Raw genomic sequence first — 12790 nt, forward strand, 5'->3', positions numbered from 1 at the left:
TCAGTAGGACTGAATTTTTTTTTTTTATTTTAAACCCTTAACTTCTGTGTATTGACTTATAGGTGGAAGATTGGTAAGGGTAGGCTATGGGGGTCAAGTGACTTGCCCAGGGTCACACAGCTGGGAAGTGTCTGAGGCCGGATTTGAACCTAGGACCTCCTGTCTCTAGGCCTGGCTCTCAATCCACTGAGCTACCCAGCTGCCCCTAGGACTGAATTTTTTTAAAAGCTAGGAGATGAAATTTTATTCTTCACTTTTGAAGAAATGAACCAGTTTCAAATATTTGTATTCCATATACATGAATATGAGGAGCCTAATTAAGTACACTGTCATGATTTTTCCTAAGGATGCTACTCAGATGCCTCAAAAGGGTCATGAGTGGAGCTTGGGTTCTAGAAGGCCCTGCCAGTAGAGTGAGAGTCTGATATATTCAACCAAGCTGGAAAGATTTCATTCATGGTCCTGATAATAGTTTGCTGTCTAAGGACCAGCTCAGCTGAGCCCAGAAAGGCTCCCTGTCAGAAGATTAATAAACTAAGGATTGGCTTTTACCTACAGAGCTCCACGAAACTGACAAAAGTACAAAATTGGTCCAGTGAGGTCTCTCAATTTTAATTCTAGAAATAATGACATAATAGCAGAAGTCAATGAATACGTTTTTAAAGACCATCAATAAATATTCATTTGACAGTCAGTACTCAAGATGAAATCTCTGTCCAATGAATAGAGATATGCCATAATATTTAAAGAATTGAAAAGATTCAGATTGGCAGTTATGTCAGTCACCTAGCATCCAGATTAAACCCAATAAAGAATATGAGGCCATTTCCCAGAGAATAACATTATTTATTAATGAGGACATGAAATCCCATTAACAAAGAATGGATTTTACTCTAACTGAAAAGATCCTGAGAGATTCCTCCCTCTTGCTTATAAAGGGAATTGTGTCCTCCTTCTGACTGACAGTTCAAACTTTATGTCTCCCTTGACAATTCCCATTTGTGGATAATTCAAAAGAAGAGGTGGGCTTAGAGACCTCTCATTACTTCAACATAGGGAAGCTAGGTCTTTGCCTAGACCAGAAAGAAGCTGGCACTCCCAGCCATGTGGCTGGCTTAGCATACTTTCATATGGGTCACAGTTCATCATAGCTGATCAGTCCTACCTTAAATCTTTTTAAAATCTTGTCAAAAAACACCCTGATACCGGCCAAGTCACTTAACTCCTGCTGCCTATCCCTTACCACTCTTCTACCTTAGAATTGACATTTAGTATTGAATCTAATACTATTAGATTCTGAGCTGAGTGGCTCAGTGGATTGAGAGCCAGGCCTAGAGACTGGAGGTCCTAGTTTCAAGTCCGGCCTCGGACACTTCCAGCTGTGTGACCTTGGGCAAGTCACTTGACCCCTACTGCCCACCCTTACCACTCCTGGGCCAAGGAAGGTCCCTAGCCCGGATGAAAAAAAAAAAAAAAAAAAAGGAGGAGGGTTGGGCGTGGGGCTAGCAACCCCACCCTGTAAAAACTACATCTGCTAAAGAAACTGCAACCTAAAGTAGGGGCAGCTGGGCTAGCTCAGTGGATTTGAGAGCCAGGCCTAGAGACGAAAGGTCCTAGGTTCAAGTCCGGGCTCAGACACTTCCCAGCTGGGTGACCCTGAGCGACTGTGTGTCCCATTGCCTACTGGTTGTGGCCCTATGCTCCTAGAATGGAGTCCCAGGATAAAAAAAAAAAAAAAAAATTGAATCTAAGACAGAAGGTAAGAATCTAAACAAAAAAGGAGGCCAGCTGGTCATATATCAAGAAGAAACAAGCATAGAGGAGGTATCCCAAATTATAGAGGGGTCGTCTCAAGATAGGAAAAGAATCAGAAACAGACTTTGAAATATATTTAGTGGATCAACACTGGCTGACAGAACACCCACCCTATTGAAATCATGATCTATGCAACAACAACAACAACAAAACTGGAATTATTTTAGAGAATTGCAAAAGATTCATACTCCAAATATAGGTCCAATGAAAATTTAAAAATCCTAACTTAATATTTAAAAATAAAGTAAAAACTTTAAATATAAGTTGACCACACACCCAATTGTACTATATGCTAAAGGTCTCAACTTCGATTTTTATTTTGCAACTACAAAATAGGGAAAAGATTACCTAAAAATGTTTACCATAGTTTAAAAAGCAAAATTCTTCATATTGATCAATTATATTAACCTAACAATTTTTGTTAAAATGAAAAGAAATGCTACAACTCATCAATCAACATTATTGATCAATCTTATTCAATTATTTCAACACAGCCTCTTGTATACCTTCCTACTCTTTCAACACCTCTTTCTGGATCAGATTTCCTGACATTATGAAAGAAGTCAGCTCTCTCTCGAGGTGGAGTCTTCCAACGTCTTCGAAAATCTTCTGCCTAAGAAGAAAAATATTCAAGTATTATGACAATTTATTAAGCCAAGAAAATTTAAAAGTACAACTATTTTCTACAGAAAATGTATAAGCTCAGTTAGGTATGGGAATATTTACCAACCTTCTTATGGTAAAAAATTCCATGGATCCAAGGAATCCCCTTGGTAAAGAGAAGATATAATTGCAGAAAGGCACTTGCTGTCCTGAGGAATAGCTACAAATTATGATCCTAATCTATTTGGGTAGGGGCTCCCCCTGAATTTTTAACTTTACTCTGGCCAAGATTAGTTAACATAATTCTTTTAACCAAGTTTTTCCACAACTCAAGTTCGCCTTCCTAAGTGTCCCTCCACCTTAAAGAAAGTAATATATAGCCACCAAATGATTCATTCCTAAATATTTCTGGTGGCCTAATATTCTCCCAATAGCTGCTTAAATAAAGGGATGAGGGGATCACTTCTATTCACTCACATTCTAGAAAATTTTAGAGCTTTCCATGGAATTAGTACCTCCCCAATTGTATACAAAATAAGAAAACCAGTTATCAAACTGCATACTCTGTGTGTGTTGGGGAGGAAGAAGAGAGAGGTAGGGAGTGCGTAGAGGTGGTCCAATGGTTAGAGAACTAGGCCTAGAGATGGAAGGTCCTGGGTTCAAATCTGGATTCAGACACTTCTTAGCTGTGTGATTGTGGTAAAGTCACTTAACTCCAATTGCCTAGCCCTTACTGTCCTGTTTTAGAAATGATAGTAAGACAGAAAGTAAGGGGTTTAAAAAAAAGGATGCTCAGTTCATAAGGAAAAGTTTTAGTTTAAGACACTTTCATAAATACCCACCTTAGATGGACTTAATGGCCCTGCAAAAGCTCTCACACTCAGAACAGGATCTTTTGGGCTACTCCCAAATCTAGATGTTGATATGTGAGGACGACCATCTCCCTGATCTGGAGACCATAGGTCACCAATCACAGGAGAAGAATTGTCTTCTGCCCTCAGGAGTGGAACATAATAATGACCTGAAGGAAAAATAGTATATTTTCATTTAAAATGGTCAGGTTATAATGCTATACTACTTTTCAGATTATTTCAAACTCATATTTGAGTAAAATGATAAGCAATGAATATGATCTAACAAACATTTATATCCATGATAAAAACTACTTCATTCAAAACATCTCCATGACATCTCATGCCTAATGAAAACAAGAGATTACAAATAGAATTACTATATGTTGTTCCCTTTCTATTGTCTTTTTGTATTATTATTATTTTTTACTTGTGTCCATCCTTCCCTCAACTAGCATGAATCAGCATGAGTTCCCAGGCCCAAGCTCCTCACTTCCTTTTCTCAACATCTGGCCCTGCTAGACCCAGATAAGAACCCTAGAGAAAGCCATCAGATTTTACTACTATGGGGAGAGAGTATGTGCTATTAACCCTGGGCCCCCAACTCTGTTCAGGTGAACCAATTTCCAACAATTTTCCCAATTTCCTTTCATTTCTTATCTTCTCTCAATAAAGCCAGTTTGCTTTACTGACTTATTTTGAGTTGCAAGTTTCCCTGTACAGGATTATTATTAATTCCAATTCCTTTCCAGGTCTAAGTTAAGATCCAGACACAATCAGAATCCTGGGTGGGAGCTTCTCTGTGAAAAAGACTGCCTAGGTACCATTTAATAAGCAGTTAGGCACAGCCAGTCACTCAAGAAAAAGCAGTGACTACTAAGGCATTTAGAATATGAAACAATATTTTTAAAAATTAATTTTTGTTTTGTTTTCTTTATTAATAGAATTTATTTATAAGCATCTTAGACCTCCTGGCATTATATAAAGAATTATCTGGGAAACATGTATATATAAATTGGTTTTCATTTTTCAGTGACATTCACAATTTATTCTTCAAGAATTAAATATGTAGTTGTGTATAATGCTCTCTTAGTTTTACCTACTTCACTGTTCATCATCTTATGCAGTTCTTTCCAAGTTTTTTTAAATTAGCCTTCTCACCATTTCTTATGGCACAGTAGTATTCTATCATAATCATATATCAATGTGTTTAGTCATTCCCCAACTGATGGCCATCCCCAAAATTTCTAATTCTTTACCACCACAAAGAGAATTGCTATGAATATTTTGGTTCTTTTCCTTTTCCTCTAATCTCCTTGGGAAGCAGACCCAGCAATAATATCGTTGAGTGTGAAGATACACACAATTTTATAACTCTTCTGGGTATAATTTCAAATTACTCTCCAAAGTGGTTGGATTAGTTCACAGTTTCATCAAAAATATATTAGTTGTCCTCATTTTTCCACATTTCCAACATTTCTCATTTTGCCTTTTTGTTATTTTGGCCAGTGTTATGGGCATGAGATGATATCTCAGAAATGTTTTATTTGCAATTGTAGTGATTTAGAGCATTTTTTCATATACCTACATATGGTGCTGATTTTTTGATCCAAAAATTGTCTGTTCATATTTTTTTCTATTTATCAAATGGGAGATAGTTTTTATTCTTATAAATTTGACCAAGTTCTCCATATAATTTAGATAAAAGACCTCTGAGAGGCTGTTGATAAAAACTTTCTCCCAATTTTCTGCTTTCCTTCTAATCTTGGCAAGATTTTTATTTGTACAAAAATTTTCAATTTAATGTACTCAAAATTATATATTTCATATCTCACAATGCTCTCTACCCATAAATCTAACAGACATTATGTCTTTTGTACTTCTAAGTTATTTATATCTCCTTTTTTGTCTAGAATATGTATCCATTTTAATCTTAGTGAATGGTTTAAGATATTGGCATATACCTGGTTTCTGCCAAACTACTTTCCAGTTGTTACAATAATTTTTGTCAATTGCAAGGTCACTATAATCTTTTACTACTATTTGTTTATATGTCTGTCCTGTTCCAATGATGTACACCTTTCTATTTCTCAGCTAATACCAGATAGTTCTGATAAGTACTGCTTTATAATACAATATTAAATGTGGTATTGCTAGAGTCTCTTTCTTTATATCCCCCCCCCATTAATTCTTTTGATATTCTTGATCTTTTGTTCTTCCAAATCAATTTTGTTATTATTATTTTTAGTTCAATAAAATAATTTCGGGGTAATTTAATTAGAATGCCACTGAATAAATAGATTAGTTTAGGTAGGATTGTAATATTTTATAATTATGTTCATGTAGTTCTTGGGTTTGTTTTGGCAGGTAGATTCTCAGGCATTTTATTCTATGATTATTTTAAATGGAGTATATCTTTTCTTGAAGGACCTGTTAGTAATATATAAAAATGCTGATGATTTATGTGGGCTTATTTTATATCCTGCTACTTTACTAAAATTATTGATCATTTCAAACTAACTTGCCTGAATAGAGATAGTTTACTTCTCTTTGCCTATTCTGATTCCTTAAATTTCTTTTTCTTTTATTACTATTTCCAGCATTTGTAATACTATATTAAATAATATTGGTGATAATGGACATCTTTGTTTCACTCCTGATCTTACTGAGGTTTCTAGCTTCTGTCCATTACAGATAATATTTGATGATGATTTTAGGTAGATGTTTTATATCATTTTAAGAAAAAAAATCCATTTATGCCTATGCTTTTCCAGTGTTTTTTTTTTTAAACAGGAATGAGATCAAAGGCTTTTTCTGCATCTACTGAAACAATATAGTTTTTATTACTTTTGTTAATACTATAACGAATTATGTTGATAGTTTCTTTATATAAAATCATCTTTGCATTCCTATTTGGTCATGATCATTGTGATATATTGTAGTCTCCTAAGTATTTTATTTAGTATTTCTGTACCTCAATTCATTAATAAAATTGGGTTATAACTTTCTTTCTCTCTTTTGGCTCTTGGTTTAAATATCAACACCAGATTTTCTTGTAAAAGGAATTTGGCAAAACTTCTTCACTTATTATTTCAAAAAATTAATTTAATATTGAAATTAGTTGATGTTTAAACGTTTGGCAGAATTAACTTGTAAATCTGATGTCTTTTTTTCAGGAAGTTCATTTATGACCTGTTCAATTTCTTTTTCTAAAACAGGTTTATTTAAATAGTCTATTACCTCCTCTAACAGTCTAGGCAACTTTTAAAAATAAGTATTCTTTCATTTCACTTACATTGTTAAATTTGTTTGCATATAATTGAGCAAGATAACTCCTAATACCTGCTTTAATTTCATCTACATTGGTGGGTATGCTCACCTTTTTCCATCTTTTTTATACTATAGTGACATGGTTTTCTTGTTTTTTAATATTAACCAATGGTTTATCTCTTTTGTTGATTTTTTTCATACGATTGACTCCTAAATTTATTAATTCAATGGTTTTCTTATATTCAATTTTATTGATCTCATCTGATTTTTAGGATTTCTAATTTGGTGTTTAATTATGGATTTTAAAATTTGTCCTTTTTCTAGTTTTTTAAAAATTGTAATCCCAATTCATTGATCTATTCTTTATTTTATTAAGCATTCAGAGATATAAATTCTCTAATTATTGCTTTTGTTGTATCCCACAGGTTTTGGTATGTTGTCTCATAATTTTCTTTAATGAAATTATTTATTATTCCTATGATTTTTTCTTTAGCCTATTCTTTAAGACTAAGTTACTCTCCAATTAGTTTTAATTTTTGTTTCCATGGTCCCTTATTATATATAGTTTTAATTGCATTAAGGTGTTAGAAGGATGCATTTAATATTTTGGCTTTTCTACATTTAACTATAATGTTTTTGTGCCCTGTTAGTCAATTTTTGTACAGGTACCATGTACCACTAAGAAGGCATATCTGTGTTCCCATTCAATTCTATTCAGATAATATCATATTTAACTGACTATATTCATCTAACTGAGTTTTTTCTTAATTAGTTTTTGCTTAAACTTATCTAGTTCTGAGAGGGGAAAATTGAACTCTCCTGCTATTGTTGTTTTTATCTATTCCTATCTGGCACTCATTTAGTTTTTCCTTTAAAAATTTTCCTTTGGGAGCAGCTGGGTGGCTCAGTGGATTGAGAGCCAGGCCTAGAGACAAGAGGTTCTAGGTTCCAATCTGATCTTAGACACTTCCTAGCAGTGTGACCGTGGGTAAGTCCCTTAAGTCCAATTGCCTAGCCCTTACTACTTTTCTGCTTTGGAACCAATATATAGTATTGATTCTAAGATGGAAGGTAAGGGTTAAAAAAAATTCCTTTAACAATATAACATTTGGCTCATTGAGCTTAATATTGATAATTCTTCATTATCTATGGTACTTTTGAACATAATATAGTTTCTTCATCTCTTTTGATCATATTTACTTTAGCTTTAACTTTGTAAGAGATCATGATTGCTTTCTTTATATCAGCAATGAATAGTATATTCTGCTTCAGTTCTTTATTTTTACTCTATGTATGTCTCTCATTTTAAAATACATTTCTTGTAAATAACATATTGTTGGGTTTTGGTTTTTGATCTATTCTGGTATGCTTTTTAAAAAAAGGGTGAATTCAGCCCATTCACAATGAAAGTCATAATTACTAGTAATATCATTTCCCTCCATTCTGTTTTTCTTCACTGTTTATCTTCCTCTCTCTTTTTTGGTCATATTTCTCCTCAGACATCCAATTTCTTCTGGTCCATTCTCTCTCCAATTTGCTACTCTTCTTAGAACTCTTCCCTTATCCTTTCCCTTTGTTCTCCTAGTTCTAAATTGGCCCATCCTTCAAAAGATCCCTCCCTTGTCCCTTCCCCCATACTCTCGGTTCTTATTCTATCCACCTTTCCAAAGGCCCTTTCCTTATCCCTCCAATCATTCTATTTCTTTTTTTTTTTAAACCCTTACCTTCCATCTTGGAGCCAGTATATTGGCTCCAAGGCAGAAGAGTGGTAAGGCTAGGCAATGGGGGTCAAGTGACTTGCCCAAGAGCACACAGTTGGGAAGTGTCCGAGGCCAGATTTGAACCTAGGAGCTCCTGTCTCTAGGTCTGGCTCTCAATCCACTGAGCTACCCAGATGCCCCCAATCGTTCTATTTCTTGATATGAATTCAATGCTAAAAATCCATCCCTTCTCTTGTCCTAAGAGTCCCTTTCTTATCCCCTCATGTTACCCCTCTATTTCTTGATATATAGCTCTTGTTTTTTCTGCTTTTAGGATGATTCCAAGAAGTGTGTTTTTTTTTTGTTTTGTTTGTTTTCTTTTATTTTGGGAGAGGGTATTGAGAGAGCAAGGAAATTTTATACTCCACTTTGCTATCTTCCTGAAATGATCTTTGATGAAACCTGGTATAAATATGAAAAATGATAAAGGCTGGTATAAATATATAAATTAGTATTTTAATTAAAGCCATGCTGATAGATAAAATCATTAGACCACGCGCTTGTAAGCATTCAAAACTGCCACCTCCATTACTGTCTCCAGTCTGCTAGCCAAGAGCCTACTGGCAAAAAGAGGCCACTCCCTCCTATCCCAGGAGATTTAAGCTCTTCTCTGCGTCAAGACGTAGGCCTCCCCAAGCCCAAAGACCCGGAAACGGAAACCAGTTGGACCATGTTGGATCACGGGAAATGTAGTTTTGATACATTTCCCATGTCCATAGAAATATACACTTTTAGATGGCTTTTCCCAAATTTCACTTTTACACTGGGTAGCCTTTTTTTGTTTTTTTTCACTGACTCTTCTCTCTGCTGACTTCTTAGGACACTGAGGTGAGCCTCAGTTCTGGTAGGGCATGCCAGTGTATTGCCAGCTCTGTCATAAGGTCTATCAAGCTGGAAGGGTTTCAAGTATGGAACCAGCAACAGGTCACAATAGTGGACTGGGAGGCAATAATGAGTTGGTGGACTTTGGGGAAGCCACTTAGCTCAAGACAGGTTTCATTTCTAACCCCTATAAACCAGGTGAGCCAGATTATCTCCAAAGTGCCTTTTAATTCTAAAATTCTATGACTCTTGTCTGTGGCATTCACCTGCTTCAATACAGGAGAATTAATACCAATTCTCCCAAATAAAATGATTTCAACTCCATGTGTCAAGTTACCTACCTTTTAGATATTCTCTGATTCGCTCCTTTAGTTCTACAGATTTGTTTTTACTTCTTTCACAAATTACCTGTTGAAAGAAAGAGAAATAAATAGAAACTTAAATTCATTTCATTTTTTTTCTTTTTAGACCATGAAATTGCTAAAGATCCACAATTCTAGCAATATATTTTGTTAACAGACATTAGGAAATTGATTTCAGGATTTTCAAACATTATTTTCCCTCAATAACCTATGTTAATCAATGCTTCAGATTAAGTCTCATTTCTTGTACTCTAACTTTAACTAATTTCCCTCCTTACCACCTCCCCCCACAAAGATAGAAAGACTCTTTTCTTTATCTGTCATTATTGCTAGCATTTATAAAGTGTTTTAAGGTCTGAAAAGCACTTTACAAATATATTGAATTTGATCCACACCACAACCCTGGGAGCCAAGTGCTATTTATTATTTACCCCCACTTTATAAGGAAGAAATTGAGCCAGACAGCAGTGAAGTGACTTGTTCAAAGTCATATAGCTAGGATGTGTCTGAGGCAGGATTTTAACTTAGATCTTCCTGAGGAAGCTAGGTAGCACCCTGGGTAGAAAACTAGGGTTGTGTGGGAAATGGTGCTCAACCTGAACTCAGAAATTAATCAGGGATTCTAAGAGGGAGCAGTAAGATAAAGGTGAATCAAAGACAGAATGGAAAAACCTTAAAAGAAGGATGTATGAAGGAACTTCACTGATATCATTGATATAGTCTTCTGATCATAGCCTATTCACACATAGGTTTGTCAAAGAGAGCAAAGCCAGCATATGAAGCTTTCCTCTCTTCTGACACCAAAAGGACATATGTAGAATACTCTCCCTCCTCCTCCCTGACACATTCCCTACTGCTACAAACATGCTTGTGTCTCCCCCATTCTCAAAAAACCCTCACTTGAAGCTCCCATCCCTGCTAACTATTATCCTACATTTCTTATGCTCTTTGTAGCTAAACTCCTTGAAAGGGTCGTCTACAACAGAAGCCTCTACTTTCTCCCCTCTTACACTCTTCCTAGCCCCTTACATGCTGGCTTCCCACCTCATCATTCCACTGAAATTACTTTCTCCAAGTTACAACTGCTTGTTTATTTGTCAAATCCAATGATCTTTTCTCAAATCTCATCCTTCTTGACCTCTCTTCAAATTCTGACACTGCTGATCACATATTCTCCTTGATGGCTGTCTTTTGCCTGACTTCATGTCCCCAGATCTTACACATATACAGTAGGCACTTAAAGGCAGGAAAATGAGCAAATAAACAAACAAAAAGAGAAACTCAACATAGAAAGTTATTTTGGTGACAGGGTTGACTCAAACTCAGAAGAAGACAACAATGTCAATACTACTGCATCCAAAGCCTCCAAGAAAAATATTAATTGCTCTCAAGCCCAAAAAGGATTAATGGAAGAGCTTAAAAAATTTTCAAAAATCAAATAAGAGAGGTAGAAAAAAATGGGAAAAAGAATGAGTGATACAGGAAAATAATGAAAAAAGAGTCAACAGCTTGGTAAAAGAAGGCACAAAAAACACTGAAGAAATTAATAACTAAAAAAAACCAGAATAGGCCAATGGGTAAAAGAGGCACAAAAATACAAAAATCTAAAGAGAAAAAATCCATAAAAAGCAGAACTGGTCAGATGGAAAAAGATATACAAAAATGTCCTGAAGAAAAAAACTTATTGAAAGACAGAATTGGCCCTTTGGAAAAAGAGTTACAAAAATTCACTGAGGAAAACAACTTTTTACAAAGTAGAATTGGCCAAATGGACAAGGAGATACAAAAGCTCACTGAAGAAAATCATGCCTTAAAAATGAGAACTGGGCAAGTAGAAGCTGATGTCTCCATAAGACATCAAGAATCAACCAAAGTCAAAAGAATGAAAAAAGTAGAAGAAAATGTGACATATCTCATAGAAAAAATAACTGACTGAAAAATAAATGCAGGAGAGATTATTTAAGAATTAATGAGTTACCTGAGAGCCATGATCAAAAAAAGAGCTCAGACATCATCAAGGAAAACCTCCCCAATATTTTAGAACCAGAGGACAAAATAGAATTGAAAAAATCCACCAATCATCTAAAAGAGATCCCTAAAGGATAACTCCCAGGAATTATAGCCAAATTCCAAAACTCCCAGATCAAGAAGAGAATATTGTAAGCAGTCAAAAACAACAACAACAAACAAACAAAAAACCTAACAACAATAATAATCAAATTTCATGGAGCACAGTCAGGATAATATAAGACATAGTTTCTATATTAAAGGATTGGAGTCTGGAATATGATGTTCCAAAGGACCTAGGACTTCAACCAAGAATCACTTACCTAATAAAACTGAGCAAAATTCTTTAGGGGATAAAATGGATAATCAATGAAATAGAATACTTTCAAACATTCCTGATGAAAAGACCAGAGCTGAATGGAAAACGTGACTCTTAAATATAAGAAGGCTCAAGAGAGCCATAAAAAGGTAAATAGGAAAGAAAAATCAAAACACATTCAATAAGATTAGACTGTGTACATCCCTATAAGGGAAAATGATTCTTGTAATGTCAAAGAACTTTGCCATTATTAGGGCAGTTAGAAGGAGTATACATAGACAGAGGGCAAGGATGCAAGTTGAATAATAATCAGATGATATAAAAATTAAAATAAATTAAGAAAGAGGAATACATTGGGAGGAGGGGGAAGGGGAAAATAGAACGGGATAAATTACTGCACATAAAAGAAACATGAAAGAGTTTTCACAGAGGAGAGGAAGATGGGGGAGTATGAAGATTGGATTAACTCTTCCCAGCCTACTTTTAGATTTAATCACCAGAAGTATATATACTCCCACTTTATGCTTAAGTGGGGGGAGATTGGTAACCCACGTGCTAAAGAGGGTGACAATTTAGAAATGACTGACTGCCCCCTGGGCAGTCCTAAGAAAATTCTAAAACTGCAATTGGGCCCCGTAAAATGTGGGAAGGCACAGGAAGCGACACAAAGAAGGGTCTTTAAAAGTGGCAAAAACTTCCTGTGATGAGCTCTTTCTCCTTTGAACTTGAAGGCCCTCTGGCTTGGGACCTCAGACTGCTTCTGGTAAGATTGCTCTTGGATATTAATATCTCCCCTTGGACTATGGATTGGTGAGTGGAAAAAGCTGACCTTCCTTTTCTGACTGCCAGAGAGATTAACATCAGATAGGTCATGTGGATGATACCTAATTTACCTCTGGGCCCTCCAGCTGGGCTTCTGAAGCCCTGTTAGAGCAGATATTTAGCTCATGAAGCTAGATTTATTACTCTACCCCCTTTCTC

The 12790-nt window shown here is 35.4% G+C and overlaps 1 protein-coding gene across 1 annotated transcript in view; it reads right to left on the reverse strand.

Moving 5' to 3' along the window:
* The window catches only part of ANKLE2 (ankyrin repeat and LEM domain containing 2), a 44075-nt gene that overhangs the window by 8817 nt on the left and 22468 nt on the right, over window positions 1–12790 (reverse strand). Inside the window, exons 7-9 of the mRNA XM_044658714.1 lie at window positions 9463–9529; window positions 3261–3439; window positions 2322–2428 (exon numbers count right to left, since the gene is read on the reverse strand). Coding sequence (XP_044514649.1) covers window positions 2322–2428; window positions 3261–3439; window positions 9463–9529 — 353 coding nt within the window. The remainder of the gene's footprint in view (window positions 1–2321; window positions 2429–3260; window positions 3440–9462; window positions 9530–12790) is intronic.

Source organism: Gracilinanus agilis, chromosome 1, assembly GCF_016433145.1.
Source record: "Gracilinanus agilis isolate LMUSP501 chromosome 1, AgileGrace, whole genome shotgun sequence".
In the NCBI taxonomy this organism is placed as follows: domain Eukaryota; kingdom Metazoa; phylum Chordata; class Mammalia; order Didelphimorphia; family Didelphidae; genus Gracilinanus; species Gracilinanus agilis.